General features: G+C 39.5%; 1 protein-coding gene across 1 annotated transcript; it reads left to right on the plus strand.

Moving 5' to 3' along the window:
• Positions 1 to 2,909: 2,909 nt before the first annotated feature.
• LOC143628886 (uncharacterized) lies at positions 2,910 to 3,686 on the plus strand. Its single transcript, XM_077098339.1, has one exon. It carries the CDS (start codon positions 2,910 to 2,912, stop codon positions 3,684 to 3,686), a length of 777 nt encoding a protein of 258 aa, XP_076954454.1.
• The last annotated feature ends 19,222 nt before the right edge of the window (positions 3,687 to 22,908 follow it).

Here is a 22,908-nt window from a genome sequence, read left to right on the forward strand (position 1 = left end):
GTATTAACGAATGAAGAGTTCATTCGTATGGTTTAATGTAACGAATGACACATTCGTTAACTGTTGAGTTAACGAATGTGGTCATCCTTTATATATAGTCTGTAAATTATTCATTAATGTAAGTTTTTCAAGTTTTCAGTTCAGTAATCATTCTCTTTCGTTACTTTGTCAAATTTCCATCTCCATAACGTATTACAGCTTAATCGTATAACAATCAACATGTGTATCGTTGTTATCAAGATCTAGATCCGTATTCAAGGTTCTTTCAATTTTGCGCGGGGTTTGCTTGTTTGGTGTGTGCAGTTAATCTTTCAGGTTGATGCATACAAGATTTTCCCGAGACAAAGGGGTGTTGCAGTTTGATCCATAGATTGAGAAAGCCGCGAGAAGAAACCGAACAAATCAAATGAAAGGTGAATCCTCATGGCCAAAAGAAGAAGACATGAATCAGCAGGAGAATAACCCATACCCAATGCCACCGGTATTTCAGCCCGACAATCTTAACCCACTACCTCATCAAGAACAACCCGTTCCACAACACATTCCACAAAACCCTCCACTCCATGACTTACCACCATTAAATCCACCAAACCCACCACTCAATCAACATATTAACCAAAACCAAAACCGTAGTGCTCAGAGACAGTACTATATGAGAGATGATCGTTCTATACGGTCTGAACCGCTAAACAATCGGGTCGATTTTCAATTTGAAAGGGTAGCTAATCGGCGGAGGTTATTCGATGAGTTTGATGAGTTCGAGGACGAATAAGAGATGGAAGATGCTTAAGGGGGTCGGTACTATAGAAGACAACAACAAACCCCCCCCCCCCTCCCCTCGAAAACCGAACACCCTAGCCCGTTCAACCCCCGAGCCCAAAGAAGACAAGAGATTCCCGAGCAGCAATTTCCCGAGTACGAGTTTGACGATGGGGTCCCGAGGGCATTTGTTCCACCGCCTGTTCAGGGAGTTCAAAGCAACTTCATTCCACAAGTGGCCACGAACCCGCTTCCCATTGTGATCCCGGTTAGAAAAGGAAGAGTGTTTTCGGTAAGACAAAGTAACCTGACCGGGATGCCTACTTTTAATGGGAAAGCATCTGAAGAGCCATACCTGCACTTGAGCGAGTTTAATGCTATTTGTGCCACCATCTCAAGTCAAGGGTTCACTGCCGATGAAGTCAAGCTAGTTGTTTTTCAGTTCAGTCTTAAAGATCTTGCGAAGCAGTGGTTCTTATCTTTACCGTCAGCGAGTATTTATATGTAGCAAGATCTGGCTCAGTAGTTTTTGGACGAGTATTACACACCACAAAGAACGTCTGAGGCCCGAACCTCCATCCGAAATTTTCAACAAGGATCGGGCGAGACATTCCATTAAGCTTTCACGAGATTCAAGAGGTTATTGAGGACTTGTCCTCATCATGGGATAGCATTGTGGGAGTTGATAAAATCATTTCATGACGGTTTGTCAAGTGACGATATGCGCGATCTTCAGTCGACCACAAATGGGTCGTTTCTGAAAAATGATGAGAACGAAGATTGGCAACATTTATAGCGGCATGCAATGAACTTGAATAGGCAGGATCAGTCGAACCACATGGTTAAAAGGGCGGTTGTGAAAGCCGTACATAGTGGTGAGTCGGATGATCGTATGGAAAGGTTAGAAAGGAAGCTAGATCAGTTAATGGGGGTAGGAGTGAAAGAGAAAGGTAAGTCAGGAAAGGCATATCCAGTTTGTGAGGGTTGTGGTGGAATAGGCCATGTAGTGGCGACGTGTGGAGTTGTGATGGAAGACGAAGAAGAAGAGGAAGAAGCGGTGGTGAATTTTGTTTTGGGTGAGAAGAGGTACAACAACAATGGTAACATGAATTCAAATACCTATCACCCGGGCCTCCGAAATTACCCCAATTTCAGTTATGGAAACCCGAACACACAACAAAACCTGAATTTTCAAGGTAATTCCCAAAAAGCAGGTTATCAGTCAAATCAGAGGCAGTATGGGAATGAGAGGGGTAATGGTCAAAGCGGGTACAATCAAAAGGAGTCGGGGGGTTATAACAAGAATTATCAGAAGAGTTATCAGCAAGGTTAGCAAAGTCAAGAGACGGCTCAAGGTCAAAGTTCTTCGCAAGATTCGGAAATCCTAACACTACTAAAAGACTTGAGCCGAAGAATGGAGATTCAAGAAAAAGCGAATGCCGTAAGAGATAAGCAAATGAGTCAATTGGCTGAAGAGATGGCCACCTTGAAGAAAGACCCGAAGAAGTTACCGAGTGACACATTAAAAAATCCGAACCATCAGAGTAGCAGTTCTTCGAACGGTAAGAGTACACAAATCAACCAGGTAAGTACCCTTTGGTTGAAGTACATTAATTTTCAAGGTAAGTAAGCTTAGGAGCGGAAAGGTATATAATAATGGGGTAGCTCCACCATCTTTGGTTGAAGGTGTGGTGGAGGACTTGGGGGAAGATGGGAAGAGTGACGATGAGGTTGAAATTAAACTGAAAAATAAACCAAAACAGATACATACAGATAAAATTGAAACTGAAATTAAAACAGGAACACCAACGGCCAAGGAGACGGGCCTAACGAATAAAACCGTTTCGTTTCCTCGGGCATTGGTGAACCCCGAGACTGCATCGGCACTTAGAAAGATGGGCCCACAGCAGGAGGAAATGTGGGAAATATTTAAACAAGTAAAAATTAATTTACGCCTCATAGATGCAATTAAACAAGTCCCTACATATGCTAAATATTTTAAAGACTTGTGCACTCAAAGATGAACTCACAAGTTGCCCAAACAAGTTGACTTAACTGCAAATGTGAGTTCGGTTTTGACGGGTATCCTCCCACCCAAGCTACAAGATCCGGGAACGCCGATTATACCCATTCAAGTGGGCGATTTTAAAATGACTATAGCGTTGTTAGATCTTAGGGCTGGGGTGAGTATTCTCCCGGGAAGCTTGTACGGCCAATACGACTTTGGTCCACTTAGAAATGCCGACACCACCGTGGTGTTGGCCGATTTGACACTCAAGCTTCCTAGGGGAATCGTGACCGATGTGATTGTGATGATAGAAGATTTCTATTACCCGGTTGACTTCCTGGTTCTAGACTACGTAACAGTTGACCCGAAATGGCAACCGAACGTAATTCTCGGTCGACCCTTTTTGGCCATCGCGAATGCTTTAATAAACTGTAGAACCGAGGTAGTGGACATGGCTTTTGGTAATAAGAATCTTCGGCTTAATGTGTTTTCAAACGTGTCTAACCCTCTGGTGAGTGACGAATGCTTCGCAGCTGAAGTCATTGACGGGTTGAACCCTCACAAAAGTGAGGATGATGCCACGAAGGAGTGTGCTATTTGTTGCAGGAAAATAGTTGAGCATGTCTTACAATTGCAAAAAGAAGAAAAAGCAGTGGAGTTGTATGCTGTAAATATTGGAAAACCGCCATGGTCTCAACAAGTAGAGCGGTTGCCCAATACTATTGATTTGAATTTTAAACCATCATTGGAGAGTCCTGCGGCGGTTGAACTGAAGGAGCTCCCGAAACACCTGAAATACGTGTTCTTGGGGGAAGGAGAGACTTTACCGGCCATCATCGCTGCAAATTTAGTAGACGAGCAAGAGAAGGCGTTGGTAGAAGTCTTGAGAGAGCATAAGGCGGCGATTGGTTGGACGTAGCATATTTGAGAGGGATCAGCGCACCCATTGTCATGCATAAGATCATCACCTATCCCCGAGGCAAAACCCGCTCATGATGCACAAAGAAGGTTGAATCCAAACATGCGGGAGGTAGTGAAGAAGGAGGTCTTGAAGTGGTTGGACACGGGCATCATTTTTCCGATCTCAAATAGCAGGTGGGTAAGTCCAACACAAACGGTTCCGAAGAAGGCGGGTATTCAGATAAACCGTAACGAGAGAGGTGAGGAAATCGCTACCCGACCGGTTATCGGGTGGCGGATTTGTGTTGATTATAGGAAGTTGAATGCATCAGCATCTAAGGGCCATTTTCCCTTGCCGTTCATTGACCAAATCATTGAGAAACTTGCAGGTCAGAAGTTTTATTATTTTCTAGATGGCTATTCGAGGTACAGTCAGATTGCTATTCACCCCGATGACCAACACAAGACCACTTTCACGTGTCCATACGGCACTTTCGCATTTTGGCGAATGCCTTTTGGGGTGTGTAATGCCCCAGCCACCTTTCAAAGTTGTATGATGAGTATCTTTTCAGATATGGTCGGGGATTCATTTGAAATTTTTATGGATGATTTTTCGATTTTGGGTCATCTTTTGAAAAATGCTTAAATGAATTAACTAAATTTTTAAAAAGATGTGTGGAAACGAATTTGGTCTTAAGTTGGGAAAAGAGCCACTTTATGATTCAAGAGGGGAAGGTTTTGGGACATGTCATCTAAAGTAGGGGGATTGAGGTTGACCGGGCGAAAATCCAAGTCATATCTAATTTACCACCACCTACTAATATAAAAGGGATAAGGGCATTTTTGGGTCATGCTGGTTTTTACCGATGGTTCGTTAAGAATTTTAGTGTCATATTTAAACCGTTGTGTAATTTGTTGTTAAAAGATGTGCCATTTGTTTTTAACGAAGAGTGTCTTAATGCTTTTAATGTATTAAAAAACAAATTGGTTGAAGCCCGGATCTTGTTGTCACTTAATTTGTCACTCCCATTTGGAATTTTGTATGACGCAAGTGATTATGCAGTCGGGCCAGTGTTGGGTCAACGGGTGGATAAGAAGCCCGTTTCCATATACTACGTGAGCAAAACCTTTTCCGATGCTCAAATTAATTACACCACTATGGAAATGGAGTTTCTTGCGGTAGTATATGCACTTGATAAGTTTCGATCTTACACTTGGGGGAGCAAGGTTATTGTTTTTTCAGATCACAGCGCAGCCAAGTACTTAATGGAGAAGAAAGATGCGAAGCCGCGCTTGATCAGGTGGATTTTACTGCTCCAGGAGTTTGATGTAGAGATCCGTGACAAGTAAGGAAGCTAGAACGTGGTAGTGGATCATTTGTCGAGACTTGTAGAGATCCGTGACAAGAAGAGGAGGAGAAAGACGAGAGGCCATCAATGAGTCTTTCCCGGATGAGTAATTGTTTTCTGTTTCAACGTTGCCATGGTATGCAGATATTATTAATTTTCTTGTTGCAGATACCATTCAGGAGAAGAAGAAGCAGCATTTCCTCTCGCAGGTGAAGTACTACGTATGGGAACATCCGGGCTTGTTCAAAGTTGGTTCAGACCAAGTGATGAGATGTTACATACCGGAGGAAGAGATTCGGAGTGTTTTGCATCATGCACATTCATCAGTCTGCAGAGGCCATTTCAGCGGTCAGAAGACAGGACATAGCGTGCTTGCATGTGGATTTTATTGGCCTACCATCTTTAAAGATGCAACAGCTTTTGTGAAGAATTGTGTTAGATGCCAGCAGATGTGGGGTATATCAATGAGGGATGAGATGCCCATGCAACCAATCCTCGTTGTCGACATCTTTATGTTTGGGGGATTGATTTCTTGGGCCCGTTCCCTAATTCATTTGGTAATCTATATATCTTGGTGGAGGTCGATTATGTGTCTAAATGGGTACAAGCAATCGCCACGAAGACGAATGACCATACCGTTGTTTGTAAGTTTGTCCAGTCTAATATTTTTTCACGTTTTATTATCATTAGTGATAGGGGTTCACATTTCAAAAACTTTAATTTTGGAAAATTACCTAAACGGTATGGCGTAAATCACCATATTGCCACTCCATATCACCCTCAAATGAGTGGGCAAGTGAAGGTTTCTAATAAGCAAATTAAAGAGATTTTGCAAAATATGGTAAGACCCGATCGAAAAGATTGTTCAAATAAGCTAAACGATGCTTTATGGGCTTACCGTACCGCTTATAAAACACCTATTGGAACCACCCCTTATCAGTTGGTTTACGGAACAGGGTGTCATTTACCTGTTGACTTACCCCCATCGTGCTCTATGGGCAGTTAAGAATATTAACCTATATTATGAGTGTGTAGGTAAACAAAAGAAGTTGAATATATGTGAGCTGGAGGAGTTGAGAGATGAGGCTTATGAATGTGCGTCTGCGCATAAAGATAAGATGAAGAGAGTCCATGATGCTAAGACAAGAAGAAAGACGTTCGAGGAGGGTCAACGAGTGTGGTTGTATAATTCGAGGTTGAAGCTTTTCCCGGGCAAATTAAAGAGTAAGTGGACGGGTCCTTATCAAGTTAAGAGAGTTGGAAAGTTTGGTGAAGTTGAGATCGAAGATTTTGATGATCATCTGAGGCAAGTGGTGAATGGCCATCGTTTGAAGCCTTATTTGGAAGATGCGGATTTGAACAAGGAGATACATGAGTCGAAAGTTTGCTTCTTGGCGGACGAGCCGATTTATTCGGTTGACTGAAAGAAATAAGGAACGTCGAGCTGCAGATATTCAATTCAGCGCTAACCGGGAGGCAACCCGGCATTTGTAAGTTGTAAATATTGTATACCAAGTCTAGTTAGTTAAAGTTTTCCTCAAATCGTGCAGTGTAGAGCAAGGATCGAGTGTGGGGAAGCGACATGTCGATCATCATTGTGGAGAATTATTATGCACAGGCGTTTGGCGACCGAAGTTGGTGACGGGGAAAAACAGCTCTAGAAGCTTAAAAGATAGATATTTTTAAAATACCAAAAATCAGTAAAATAATAAGCTGTAAAAGTGCAACTTCGCGCGACGCGAAGTTGCCTACTTGCATCTTCGCGTCGCGCTAAGATGCTGGAGGTCAAACGGGTCAAAGTCAAAATAGCAAGTCAAGGTCAAAGTCAAACTTGCATCTTCGCTCGGTGCAAAGTTGCTTGGATCTGAGGAATAAAAAATATATAAAAAAACCGATTTCCTATCACTTTCACCATATCGTTTCTTATCTCTAACCCTATCCACACATCACAATTCCGGCTGCCAGCATTCCGGTCACCACCGTCACCGGTCGCCACTATCACCACCGTCACTTTTATTATTTGTTGTGATCTTCTCCATTTAATCTGATTGAAAGTTGCGTTGTTCGTTTTGTTTGCAATTAGCTTGTTTCTAGTTTGAATCGGTTATCTCAGATTGTTTGGGGGTTGTTAGATGCATGTTTGGGGGTGTATAGTTGGTCAGGATTGACGGAGTTTTGTTGATTTAGTGGGTATTTGGTGTTGGTTTTACCGGGTTAGGTTTACCAGATTGTTGAAGTTTTGACCGGAATTTGAAATTATTGTTGAAGTTTTTGAAGAATGGTCGTGTTCTCAAAAGGTTTTTGGTCACCGGCGAGTTGTTGAGTCGAAATTTTGAAAAAGTTTAACAAAAGTATGTGATTTTGTAGTTGTTTTGGGTCGGGATTTTTTTGGATATGTTGTGTGTTTTTGGCTAATTGAAATTTTTCCGCCGAAGTGTTCGTAAAAAGTTGTGAAATTTCACAAGTATGTGTCGGTTTGTGAAAATGAATAAGTTTAAAAGTGTTTGGGTTGTTGGTTATCAAAGTTTCGGTTATGATTCTGGAAAAAGATGGGTTATGCTTATACGTTTTGTTTTGCACGTACGGTTTGAGGATTGTTTTTTTTTATTTTATGTCTTTTGAAAAAAAAATTATTACAATTTAGAGTATTTTTAGTTATAGGTTTGCTCCATTGGGGACAATCGCGAACGAAATGCTATACGATTGTTGCCCGTGTTAATTTTGACATAGACTTATTTGGTATTTTTTAGTTGCAGATGTCGAGGAAAAGGTCAAAGAAACAGTAGACATTGGACACTACGTCTCAGCGGTATATGCGAGCACCGATTCGATATCCTGTTAACGAGATTGAGGTTTTTGGGGCAGCAGTTGAGGATATCACAGGGGGAGACGAGGAGGATCACATCATATTACGATTTCTCCCCGACATTCGGGAATATGAGATGTTTGATCAGATTGGTGGCATGAAGTTATTATGACATCGTATGTTTGATTGGGAGGTGTTAGAATCCATTGGGCAGGTTAGGAGAGTTAATAGTTACCTACCGGGACGCTGGGCCGATATATTGAGGTTTGATGACAAACAGTATGTGGAGTTGGTCTACGAGTTTTATTCTACTTTTCGACATAATCCAGGTGATTTTGATGAGCCACATGCAGTAAGCTTTTCTTTGGGGAGAGAATTGTTCCAGTTCACGGTGTCCCATTTTGCTGTGATAGCAGGATTGTATGGGGAGCATGAGGTTGATGAGTCCCGAGTTTCGGGAGAATATTCGGGGGTTTACCACGGGTTCTACTGCGTCTCGCCCGTTTTGGATTTCGACTACTGAGTTAGCTGAGTTCTGGAGTACTATTGCGGTTGGCGCCCATTAGAGTAATGCTGTCTCATCACCCATTCGGGATTTGCTACACAGGTATATGCATAAGGTGATAGCTTCCACTTTCGTGGGCTGGCAGTCAGGCCACGATAAGTGTAATAATATTGATTTGATGTGCTTAATAGCCACGGTTGGGGGTATGAATGTTAATCGGGCCACGTTGTTGTTGAGTTCATTGGCAAGAGGAGGTCGTAGAGCAAGTTCTACCGCGACTCGGTTGGCATTAGGACCGATTATCACGAGGATTGAAACTGTTTTGGGGGTGTTTGGACGTTATCCGGTAGAGTACTTTGAGGAGGGACCGTATACGGATGTGGTTACACTTGATGATGCCTAGAAGGCGGGCATGGTTACTTATGGCGATCTATCATAGATGGAGGATGTGAAGGCAGTGGGTAGTTCGAGGAGGCAACATGTGGAGAGGCCACCTGCCCAACCACGTCAAAGACGACAGCCTAGTCCACCATTGGTACAGCACCCACAATCCATGACGTTAGGCTATATGTTTGAGCAGTAGTTACAGATGAGGGATGAGTTGCATGGTTACCGGAATGAATTTCATGAGTATAGGGATGAATCACACGGGTATTTTAAGACTATGTTCGATCACAGGAACATTCCATTGCCAGGTTCGTTGCAGCAGCCACCGCCAGCTACTGGTGGCTTTGGTGATATGGGTGGTACTGGATATGGTTGTGGCGGGGGTTCTGGAAGCTATGGAAATGTGTCTGCCGCTGATTATACTGGATATGGAGGTCATGGTACAAGCAGTTTTTATGATGCAGGTGTTGGAGGATCTGGAGCAGGTGGAGTTGGAGATGATGATGATGCGGAGGAAGATGAGCAGTAGGTGTTGATGGGGTAGCTGTCCCGACCGACATTTTGGGTCATATTTTCTTATTTATTTTATTATGTTTTTATTTGCTTATTGGGTTGTACTAAGATAATTATTATTTTGCTTATGGGTATTATGGGCGGTTTGGTTGGGACACTTGAATGGATTTATTCTTATGGGTGGTTGCTTGTGTATATGTTTGTTGTAGTTGAACTTTATGGGTGTAGTTCAATATAAACCCTCACGAGACCATACTCGTCCACCTGGGCTACCGAGGGGTTTAAAGGGCTTGTTGCATACGCTAAATGCAATAGTGATTCCTACGAAAGCGAGTTAGGTCTTTTAACATTTTTACTCATTTAACAAATTTGGTTATGTAATTAATTAATCTTGGTTGGTAACTTAAAATTAATGGTTTTGCAAACGGTTTAAAAGACCTATATTTTTAACATTTCTGAGAAGCGTGCTTCTACATGTTTGAGAGTTTGCAGATTTTGTTTTGAGAGTTGAAGAGGTAAGTTCATCGAGAGATCACCGAGGGCATGAGAGTTGCACATGAGAGTTAAATTTTCTATTAGGTGATTTCGTTTTCATAACCTTCTCTGTTTTATTAGTACTTTTGGTTAAAAGTGTAATTATATTTGTGTATATTTAGTAATAACCGCCATCACATTAGGCTCGGTTTTAAAATTGTCAAAGTAAATTTTAATCACGTCCCTATTTTTAATTGTTACATTTTCAACATTGAGGACAATGTTTGCCTCAAGTGTGGGGATGGGGGAGAAATTGAAGAAATTGACAAAATTTAAAAGTTTTAATGTTCCTTGAATTAAGTTTTTCGCATAAAAAATGGAAAATGATAGAAAAATCAGGGGTTGTTTTTCAAAATTATTATATAATATGAGATAATAAAAACGGGAACACACTTACTTTGGGATGTGCCAGTAGGCTCAACCTTGAGAATGAAAGGATAATTTGGTTGTAGGCTTAATTGAACGTTAAAATGCTTGATTTTTAATGGGAAACGCCTTCAGGGTTTTGTTTGTTTAGCTAAGCCTGTGTAAGGACTGGAATGAAAGATTAGGCCATACTCAGGCCTTTAATTAGATTCGATCACCAAAAACATATTTTAATATGAATAGTTATTGTACAATGCTTGGATAGGCTTAACGTTAGAGTATGCTAGATGGATTATGATATAAACTTTAATAAAAATACTGCTAGTTAAGTGGTTAACACTTCATAGGCGTATGGTTTTATAACCTTAAATCCTGTATTGATAGGATGCTCCGGGGTTCGGAGACCATGGGTCTGTATGCAGTTTATCATCTGGGTATGCGTAATTCCTAAGTGGGATTATGTATATTAAATAAGTTTAAAAAGAGCAAACCCGCAGTTTATCTGCCAATTCATAAGTCATTAAACATGATCACAAAAGTGCTTTAAAAGTACAAATTCACTACTGACTTGATCATACACGCTATTAGTCATATGGGGTCCCCATGCTCGTGTCTCATAACCATTAAGAAACGGACCACACGGGACACGTCATATGTAAGCCCTACAGATGAATTCATGCCTACTCACTTATGGTGATGGACTTTGGGGTATTGCTTGATAACGGGGTATGTCATGTAGTGGGGGCTATTTGCTAGTTGGTTACTTAATTGCTCCGTAATCGTATCTAATCGCCATTCTGGTAGACCTTGATGCTTAAGTTTAGGTTTTGGTTTCGATAAAATATCCAAGATTTTCTTAGCTGTTATATATGGGCTTAAAAATTGTACACATGTACAAACTTTTGATCATATGATCATCTCATTTTAAGGTTTAAGTCAAGTTGGGGTGGTCTGGTTCGGTAAAACTATAATGAAGCATGGTAAGGCGACTTCAGGGCTTTGAGGTATGGGTTCCATTTTAATCATATGAATTAATAAAACTATCGCACTTTATTTTTCCCTAAAAAGTATTGAGGCATGGGTTTAGGTGGACAACAATATCAGCAATTGCAGTTTTTGTGTTCCTTGTGCATAATTACGATAATCTAAGAAGTATTTTGTAAGATTGATCTCTGATTCTGATTCCATTGCAAAGTCTTTTTCAGGACGAAAAAGGATAAGTGTGGGGATGTGATGGTTGGGTAAAAGTTAGTTAGTTTTATATATTAATTAGTTATATTTAGGTTAATAAATGGATGAACATTGGTATTTCAAGCATTGTTATGTGTTTTTAGGAACTTGGAAGTTATGGAGCTTATCGAGGATATTTACGAGCTTGGAATGAAGACTTAGAAGTGAGATATTGGAAGTGCACGCATCACGAGGCAGTAAAGAGAAGAAAATAATAAATTTTGAAATTTTGCATCTTAGCGCGGCGCGAAGATGCGGGGCTTGCAGAAACCTAGGCCGACTCTTTTATCCTTCGCGCGACGCGAAGATGCACCCTATGGCAACTTCGCGTGGCGCGAACTGACCTAAAACCGAAAAAAATCTAGGTTTTGCCATATATAAACCCATTAACCCCACCATTCGGGATATCAAGACTTCCAGAAGCAGAAGAGGTGTTCTAAGACGACTTTCAGCCATTCCGAAGCTTCCGGTTCCATCATTGATCGTATGTTCATCAAGATAAGTGTTTTAATCGATATGTCGATGCTCGGCTAAGTTCCTGTGTTCATTCTAGGCTAGGTTTTTGTATATTTTAACTTCTGACCAGATTCATATGCTTAATGTTTAAGAGCTTGATTGAGTTATTGCTTAGGTCTTGCTTAATTCTTGCTTGATTATTTAAACAATTTGTGTTTGGGATTATTAATTAATACATCACTTGTTTGGGTTTGTTAATCAATACTTAGGGTTAGGCACTTGTGTCAATGAACTATTAATCATCAAATATTGTCTCTTAATTGGTTTTAACAATCGTAAGTTGGTAATTAGGTAAACCGAGTTCAATTGTGTCATCAATTCGGTTAGGGTATCGTTTGCCATCACAATCAAACTACTAGGTTTAGTAATTACTGCGTAATCAAGATAAGTGAATCCGGGATTAAGTTGAATGTCACATTAACCGAACCTAGAATGAATACTTTTATTAATATTGTCTACAAAGTTTTTCTAAGTAATCGTTTAGTTTAATTAATCTTTTCTAAAAACCGCTTGACATCGTTTGTCCGCCTTAGTTTAATAATTAATTTAGTAATATTAAATTAGCACTTTCCTTGAGTCCTTGTAGAGACGACCTTACTTACCCGTACTTGTTATAGGTATTTAATTCTTTTTAATTGATTGTTTGAGTAGACCGCGACAGCCTACGTCAGCCAACACAACAGAACAAGGGTTAGGAATTGACCACAACGATTTTTTTTTTTTGTTAAAAGGCAAACGTGTTTTATTGACAGCCTACGTCAGCCAATATTAATTAAGTAATATTAAATTAGCACTTTCCATGAGTCTTTGTAGAGACGACCTTACTTACCCGTACTTGTTATAGGTATTTAATTCTTTTTAATTGATTGTTTGAGTAGACCGCGACAGCCTACGTCAGCCAACACAACAGAACAAGGGTAGGAATTGACCACAACGATTTTTTTTTTTTGTTAAAAGGCAAGCGTGTTTTAATTGTGGCATTCCTGATCACATGGCTAGAAACTGTCCACACTGTCTGTATGTCCCATACTATAGATATCATCAGAGGACCATGCCTCGGAATACCTTCTAACAATTTAATTCTAATAAATCAAGGAATTATGAAGCAAATCCCTCTGACGGTGATTGGAGAAGAAACAAGGCTGACAGGTTAACTTCCCATCAGACCAATCCTACCTTGTTTCTAGAGCGTGATGGAAACTCGGTTACGGCTCCGATATCCATGTGGGCCTCAGAATCGAAATCGTTCAGGAAGTCAAAGTCCAATGTGTCTTCCGTACGCAAACCGGAGACAAAGTCAACCGTTTATACTAATAACAAAACTTCAAAACCCGAATACAAATGGTTGCCTAAACCTCCGGTGTCTTAGTCATCAAAAACTTCCTGCTCAATCTTAGATAATCAGGATGACATGTCATGGCAACCTGTAACACGCTTAGATGAGTCAGGTCTACCCAGCACTACTATGGACTGGGTACCAAAAACTAATTAATCTCGCACATCGTGCAGGAATAGCTATGGAGGAATATCATCACACATTGGTATGTTGATAGTGGTTGTTTCAGGCACATGATAGGAGACGTCTCTAAATTGCATGACATTCAAATATTTAATGGAGGGTATGTTTTCTTTGCGGGAGGAGAAAAGGGAAAGATTACGCAGAAGGGTACTATACGTAATGGTGTTCTTAAATTTGAGAATGTTAATTATGTTCTGGAATTGAAACACAGTCTGCTCAGCGTCTCGCAGATATGTGATAAAGGTTTTTCAACTCACTTCACTAACAAAGAGTGTCTTATTTTGAAACCGGGTATCAATATACCAGAAGATTGGGTTCTTGTTCGATCACAAACAGAAGATAATGCCTACGTTATCGACGTGAACAAAAATGTTCCAGATAAGATTACTAGTCTACTCTCAAAAGTGTCGGATCACAATGCCATGCTCTGGCATCGTCGTCTTGCTCATGCAAAGGTCAAAACTTTAAATCGTTTTGCTAAAAACGACATAGTCCGTGGTTTGCCTGTTAAAGTTTTTGTAACAATTGAAAAATGTTTAGCTTGTACTTTAGGCAAACATCATCGTAAATCTCACAAGACAAAACTGGTCAATACGATTTCCTCTGTTTTCCAATTTCTCCATATTTATTTGTTTAGTCCGGTTCACATATTGAGTCTTTCTCGCAGTTCTTATTGTTTGGTTATTACTAATCACTACTCACGTTTCACCTGGGTGTTTTTCTTGTCAAATAAGAGTGAAACTGCAAAATTGATAAAACGCCTTATGGTGCTTATGGAGAAGAAGTTAAAAGGAGTTCGCTATGACAACGGCAGGGAGTTCAAGAACTCAACGTTAAATTATTTTTGTGCCGAAAAGGGAGTGCTTCGACAATACAGCTCAGCTTGTACACCACAACAAAATGGTGTTGCTGAGAGAAGGGACAGAACTTTAATCGAGGTTGAAGAACTATGCTGTGTGATTCCAAGCTACCTTTGTTCTTCTGGGCTGAAGCGGTCAACACTGCTTGTTACGTTCAAAATCGGGTGTTGATTAACAAGTCATAGATGAAGACTCCCTATGAAATCGTTTATGGTCACAAGCCTACAGTAGCTCACTTTCGAGCCTTTGGATGTCCGTGTACTCTACTAAATCTCGAATCGACTCCAAAATTTGGAGCCAAGGCTGACGATTGCTATTTTGTTGGGTATGCTGGTCGCACTGCCTACAGAGTCTACAACAAGGCAACAAAGTAGATAGTGGAATCTTATGATGTGCTCTGGCTAAAGGAGAATGAAACTGATGCTCGTGTTGGTCCTGACTGGTTATTTGATTATAATGAACTGTTTAATCCATTTAATGTGTTTCCAGTTGTTGATGTAGAAAATTCAGGTGCAGGGACATCAAATGTTGTTGATGAAGAAGACGACATCTCTACTGATCTTCAAAAATCTCCAGTGCTGAGTGTTGACCCGTCGGAATCATTGAACAATACTTAGCCGTTTTCTGCAAGTCAACAAGAAAGTGTTAATGAGACTGTGTCTTCACAAGGGATTTATGTGACATTTGAGCCAAAACAAGGTACACCTCAGTACGTATTTACCGATTAAGCAAATAAACGCTTTTTAACACCTTAGTTCGATAGCAAACAAGTTAAACAAAAACATGCTCGTTTAACTACCCGCTATAGATTTAAACGCGAAAGATAGTTACAAACCAAGCATTGTATCATCCGTTAAGCCGAAAAAAACTTACCAAATACTTATTTGAAATGTTTTAAGTGATCCGTGAAAATACTTTTGATTTTTACAAATATATAGTATGTTTTTATAATTTTATACAAAACTAGCCGAAAAACACTCGTTTTCGCGCTGTTTGTCGCACCCGAAAAGTTTTTCGCGTCAAAAACCGAACCCGAAATAACTTGGACTCGGTATTTCAAGCACCGACACATAAATCTAGAGAAATGGGCCAAATGGGCCCAAGAGGGGGCCCAATTCCTCTTGCGGCCGTAAAAGGGGAAAACAACCCCTAACTTTCTTTATTACTATCTAACACTTTTAAGATATTATAAACCAAACCTTCCATCAAGTTCTGGACGAGACTTCTGCACTCTCAATATTTAGCCAAAGAAACTTAGGTAAGCTTGTTTAATTTGCCAAAAATTAGCTTAAATAATCAAGTTTAATTCCATATAAACGTTGTTCGATTACCAAAAATCATTCCTAACCATGCAAAAATCATAAAAATGTTCCAAAAACGTGGTTTGATCATAAACATGTTAGGAACCTGATTTGTTAGTTTTTTTGGCCATAAACACGGATTAGAGGGTTTAAACGGCGTTTTTACGGTTCAAAAGTTCGGTTTTATACCCTAGCCGAAACCCTAAGTTAAAGGGCTGTTCTATTGATAAAACTTGCTTGGTTTGTGATATAGGACTTGTATCTAGCCTACATAGGAGCACAAGAGCTTGAAAAGTTGATTAGAAAGGCGGAAACAAACCAAAACCGCTAAGGTAATGCCAAAACACTCGCTTATGGGCTGTTTAGGTTAAGGTTTTGATGTGCATATTATTAGGCCTTGAAATTTTTCAGGGACATCAGGGACCATGTCATTGAGTCCCTGTTCAAATTTGGTAATTTTTCGACCATCCAAGAATATTTGACGAATTTATTACCGAATTGGGACGTTTAATGGGGGAAAATAGGTAAAATGCTTCAAAAATTATGAAATGGTCCCTGTGTTGCTGAGGCTTTACCCCGTTTGCACATGACCATACATACACAAACACGCCATGTAGTGTTAGACATAGCTACTTGCGGCATATTGTGGGCGGAATGGGGGCCACAGTGGTTGATTGGGCGTGGGAAATGGATGCACGCAGCACAAACAGTCAAGGCTTCACTGTAGCTTAGCATAATTACATCATAAACATACAAACAAACGTACTTGTGAACGTACATACATACATACTTGCGTATTTACAAACTGTGATTGTTGTACGCACAACTGATTTCTTGAAACTCGTGAAACTCACCAACTACTAATAGTTGACCCATGTTAACATGTTTTTCAGGTACCGGATTGGATTAGAAAGTCAATGTACTACGTGTTTGACTTACGATCAATGCTAGGTGAATTGATGCAAGTGTGCTAATAGGAAGTAACGCCGCTTAACGGGCTGGATTTAGTTTGTATCACCTAGTTGTAAACAAAGTTAGATCGATGTAAAATGTTGTAAACTAGTTTGTATTATTCTTTATAAACAATGTGGTTGATACCAAAGGTGTCTGTTACATTTCCGTTTTACGCTTCCACAAATCGCTCAACGGGGTGTGACAGAAGTTGATGTCAGAGCGATTGGTTATAAAGGATTAGGTTATCCCTTAGGGTACCTAAAATATAACCGTAGGTTCGATTAACTCTGGGAAATATTTAAATAATAATTTAATATTATATACTGATGGATGTCGGGATGAACTTGTAGGGCAAGTGAGTTATTGTGGTCCGGAACATAATAACAGACTTGCTTGTACGAGGGAGTTCGGGGAGAAGTCGCGGAACGTGTGGTTAGGTAAAAGTGGCAACATATGTGTACAAAAAGTAATGGGTAAGTATATTTATTGTAACGCCCATACGTGCTTATTTGAATCAAGGTGTATAAATACGTATACGTGCGATACTGTTGATGACGGTAAATTTTATTATGAATATTATATTCATTTATATTCAGTATTAATTTTAATAATAATTAAAATTAAAATTTTAATAAAACTAATATTATATTCTAATATAATTAATATTAAATTTGGCTTAATTAATTAATCTCCTCGACAATAGTTAACACTAACAATAGATATTATTCTTATAACTAACCTTTGTGCGGAGTCATGTCAAGGAATAACGACTACATACCGGAAGAAGAACCGGTAATCTCTGCTGAGGAGGAGGACCAAGAGGAGGAATCAGAGGAGGAATCAGAGGAGGAGGACCTAGAAGAGGAACCGGAGGAGGATGAGGAAGAAGTGGAAGAAGAGGTTATTTGTAGAGAGCTACCCAGAAATGTGCCTGATCTGTCCAGCTACAGATGCAATAGTTATCCACCCAGGTCACCACGCAGGGATCAAAACGAAGTTAACAGTCAGTATCGTTCGCCTGCTAGAGTAGCCAGGTCACCCACTCCACCTATTCACCTGTCGCCGACGACTTCAGCTACTGCACGAGTCCGACAGACTGCTCATATTCGGGTAACCCGGATTGACCCTACCTCGATTCCATTTAGATCTACCCACTACCGGGGAGGACCTTCATGTCCTAGGGCGGATACTTCATCTTCCCGTTCGTTGAGTATACCTACTCCTCGCCCTGATCTCTTAAACTCAGGAAACAACTCTTGGATGGCTGTTCTGATTGACCATGTGATAGAGCACTCAATAGCCATAGCTAATATTAACCAGGAAAGGAAGGATGTGACCCAGTGCTTATCGACGTTACAACAGAGAGTGCTGAACTTGCAGCAGTTAGATGACTACCACCGCTGGTGTGTGGATAGGGTGACAGTTCGACTGTGGAACTGTTACTGGATGATTACAGTGTTGTTGTTTTTATGTTTGTGGTTAGTCTATCTTTTGTACGGGAGAGGCAGGATAAAACAGTTACCCAATGATGGGACTATATCGGAATGATTGTTATACAAGTTGTGAATTATGCATGATTATTATAATGTGGGCTCGGATAGATAAGGATAGTATGACACTGTTGTGTATAATTTCGATACTCTATGCAAGCATTTGATAGTATGCTATGCTGATACAGAGGATGATCTGAATCTTTTAGTACAAACATTGACCTTTATCGGGTTAAAATTACTTGTCACTGGGTGACGACTTTCGATATATACATGCAAACAATGCCCTTATTAAGCTAAATCTACGCACTATCCTTAGTATATGGATACAGGATTCGATGTCTGAGATACTATGTGCTATTTGAAATACTTGAGTATTAGATAATGTAATTCTCTGCACGATGGGTATAGGGAGAATTACTAATAAGTGAAGTATAGTCGATTATCATTATAAGATGACCCCGAAGAAAACACACACGTGATTTGAGGCAATTGTGGCCGAAATGATTGTTCGGCAACTGCTGTTGGTAACTCTGACAATCGCAGTGCGATTCGCTGCCGGCATTAATACGATAATGAAAACAAATCAAATGCCAAACACTGATACGGCCGCGAATATTATTTAGCCTCCCAATACTAATACAGTTACAAATGTTATTTTCTTGATAAATACGAACATTGTCACAAATAATACTCTCCCACTGAACACTGGTGATACTGCCAATAACAATAGTTTCCCCCACTAGATGCCATTGGCAATAAAAAATCTTTTACCGAATATGAATACTAGTCGTAACAACCGTGACCCTTCACGACGGGAATACTCATTTAGACGATTTAAGTCGTGCAAACATGTAAATTTTAGTGGTACTAAAGAATCAAATGAGTTAGTAAAATGGATCGAGAAAATAAAGTCTGTTATCCATACCAATAGTTTCCCATTAAATTGTATTGTTAATCATGTACTATAACATTACTTGGCCACGCCTTTATGTGGTGGAATACGATTGTATGAATTCGGGAACAAAAGACAATTATCCACATGACTTGGGCCAAACTTAAAAACATCATATTAAAACATTTTCGCCCAAGGAAGAAAATCTAGAAATTAAAAACACGAACCCGGAAAAAAAAATCCAAAACGAAAGGGCAGGTCAACTGGAAGGCACAAACCAGTCTGACGATCTGGCTCGACTGGTGCCATGGTTAGTAGCCCGAAAGTAGAGACTTTAGCTAATTCAGTTAACTACTAAGCTTCTGAGAATGCTACGATACGAGCTGTTGTGATAGATTTTGATTTGGTCAGAAATAGGATATCGAGGAAGCTCGGGGAATTCATCGAGTACAAAACGAACTTATCACGAATCAGGGGTACAAGAACTAAAACAAATTAAAAGTGCGCGCCCTATAACTCAAAATACTACGGCGATTAACTTTAGTTCAGAATGAAACGTATACAATGAACCTTCGCCAAAGGGTATGTCAAATAAAGGCATGTCATAAAAGCAGGAGAATTGGATACTATGTTTATAGCTATGGAACCTTTATGAACACTGTAAACCGGTCGTTCTAACCTCACCACTTACAGTTACCCTAATCATAACTAATTCATCCACCACCTACAACAAACCATCATGTTACTACGATTGTGGTCGTACGAGACGCTCCAAAAAGAACTGTCCCCGGTTAAGCCAAGAACAAACGTCGACGTCTAACTCGGCTGGAGATCGTGTTTTGTGATTGGATAGAGCACGACAAGACTTAATTGTGGTGAAAGAATACATTCGTAATTTATGATTAAAATGCCTCAATCTCGGTTGATATAGGAAACGATAGAATTCTTATTCCCACTAACTTCTTATCCTTGGAAAATATACCGGTTAGTGGAGTAACAGATCCCTATGCTATCGAATCCGCTAACGATAAAATTATAACTGTTAACCAAATATTCTGAAACTATCCTAGTGTAACGATTCCGACGAAACCAGGGATACCCTAACCGGTAGACGATAGTTACGTCATATTTAATGTCGGGTACATGAGTTACCATGGTAATTATACGAGAATACATGGTTCATTGTATTGATTGTACGTGAATATATAATTCACCGCATTGAATATGCGATTAATCGATCGATAATTATTGAAACCCGAACGAATCGAGGGTTCAATTATAGACGATATCTATAATATTTAGTGATGTTACGAAGCATTAATGCTTCGGGATAAGTAAAGTACGGCACAGAAAAAGAATTTCGATTTAATGGTACGTCGGTACATTAAACGAAACCTTTAATACCAAACCGAGCAAGAGACGATCGATCAAGCCGAAAAAAAAGATGCACAATTATTAATAATATGATGTTTTAAGTTAATGAAAGTCATGGTTTAAGTTTTTGAAGTTTTTAAATCGGTTCTATATAAATTTCATTTTTAAGCAGAAAAACGACTGTTTTAGCCTCGTTTTAAGCCGAATTAAACATTTAACCGAAAAACGAACTGAACCAGATTATACAAAACATTATCCGGATTACGAGAATCCAAATGTGTGGATAAGAATGGAGAGGTGGGTCCCACCCCACCCCCTATCAAGTCCGATCGGACCATGGTTCCCCATTCCTTATTATTTTCTTTTTTCTAAACAAACATTCATCAATCCTTCAACTCTCTCAACATATTGATCTAAAAACCGAGACTTTGTAGCAAGAACAACGAGGTAAAGATTGAGTATTTCACGTTTTCATCTTCCCTTCTCGAGTTATTTGCAAGAAAATGAGGTTTCAAAGATGAAAACCGATTCTTGCATGATCAAGTGATGTATACGGGTTATACAAGGGATCTTGGTCCAAGAAAGGAGTTAAACGGACCAAAAACGAATTTTTACGGTTTAAATCTTTGTTTTTTAATCATAACCGAAACTATAGTGTAAGAGGCTTGATCGTGAGTGTAACTTGCTTGGTATTGTGGTATGTTGATTTTAGGTTCTGTATTTAGTGGTAGATAAGGCGGAAAGACGAGTTTGTAGCTTGTAGTGGCGGAAAACGAAGGGTATATTCGGTTTATGTTCGGTTTTGGAGATTTGGACAGATTGTTGATGCTTTAGAGTTAGGTCATGAAATTTTACAGAGGTGTTAAACACATGAAAAAATGAGTTCTGTGAATTTTTGGTTATTTTTGGATAAAGGATGAATATTTGGTGAATTTAATGCTCGGTTTTGGCCAAAAATGGTGAAAAATAGTTAAATATCATGAAAATTCTGGAAAATTTCAGATAAGCTTTTTATATCTTTTATAAGTCACACACAAAACCTGAGGTCCGTTGGAGAAGTCTAAGTAGGCTTTTCGGTTAAACGAGTTCTAGGGTTTTCTAGCTCGGTTTTAGTGAAAATGGCATGTAAAATAAGATTTTGGTTCTGGAAATATTACAGGGGACTATGTGGATGGCAGGGGACATACAGGAGAAATTTGGGATTTTTCTAAGATCGTTTGGTATTTACGACATATTTAGTGTTTAAATGGTGTTTAAAAATAGATAAATAAATTTTAAATATAAAAATTAATTCTGGAAATATTTTTATAAAATTCCCCACTGTCAAAAAGTGATTTGTGCAAAATTTCAAGATCCGAGATTAAACGGATAATTATTTGTGCAAGAAACAAACTTTTAAAGTTTAAAAAGCGTGAACCGGTAAAGTTCGCCTAAGCGAGCTGACTGGTGTATAAAAACCCTAAAAATGAACTATTTTCATATAATTGAGTTAAACAAGAAAAAATAAATCATCCGAAAAAAATTCGGATGATTTAGGTAATTTTTATCCGATAAAACAGTTTCCGGTGCACTAAAGACGGAAACGGGTCCCGCGGCCAATCGGGGCGTCTAAACCGAGTTCTAATTTCACAATTTTAATTAAATTATCAGTCAACGACTATTTTCGGGTCATGTGTGACCAAACTCAATTTTGGAACATAAGAACGGATAACCGTGCTAGGCACGCAAAACGGGGAAAACAAACTAAAAGTAATCATGACTGTTGAACTCTAAATGATATCACAATCTGAGTCCAGGGAAGTGTTTCTGGGTTAACATTGCCACCGGAATGGGTACAGTACTGGGTTAACAGTGTCCCCAGATGTACCGGTTGATACGGTTAAAGATTATATAAACAATAATTGTATAGTAACGATCGTAGGGATCATATTACAGATTGGACGTGTTAACTGATAATGATTGTTGTTACCTGCTTGCATGTGCTAAGGTGAGTTTCACGAGCCCCTTATTCTGAATTGTTTTTAAATATTTTTTCGGGGCGGAAGCATGTTTTTACTGAAATGTTTAAGTACATACTGAACGCATGGATTTGCGTGGATTTATATATATTTTATTATACGGGAATCGTACGGAAATGTACTAAGATGGTAATTGTCTGAGTTGTTAACATTCTAAGGCCTCGGAACACGAGTGATTAACTGAAAGCCGGTAGAGTGTGGATAGTACTATTGGTCTGACAAACCCAACTGGTCCGGCATGGATTTGCTGATGTTTCCCAGCCAGTTGCACATGTCTATTTTGTTGTTGATATATATTTTGCTATGTAATGTTAGACATAGCGGTTTGGGGCAGGTCCGTGGGCGGGGGATATGCCACGGGGGTTGTGTGTGATAGTCAGAGATTTCACTTGTGGGCTCAGCATAATTACATCGTGTTTCTGGGTTAACATTGCCCCCGGAATGAGTACAGTACTGGGTTAACAGTGTCCCCAGATAATATTATATTTTGATATGGATTTATCATGGTTTACTCAAATTGTGAAACTCACCAACTATTCGTAGTTGACCCGTTTTCTCACATGCTTTTCAGGTACAATTAAGATGAAGTGATTGCTTACGTGCTAAGTGCTTGATGTGTGTAAG

The sequence above is a fragment of the Bidens hawaiensis genome, unplaced genomic scaffold (genome assembly GCF_021521415.1).
Source record: "Bidens hawaiensis isolate Kalapana, Puna unplaced genomic scaffold, B.hawaiensis_p1.1 tig00005080_1, whole genome shotgun sequence".
Lineage (NCBI taxonomy): Eukaryota > Viridiplantae > Streptophyta > Magnoliopsida > Asterales > Asteraceae > Bidens > Bidens hawaiensis.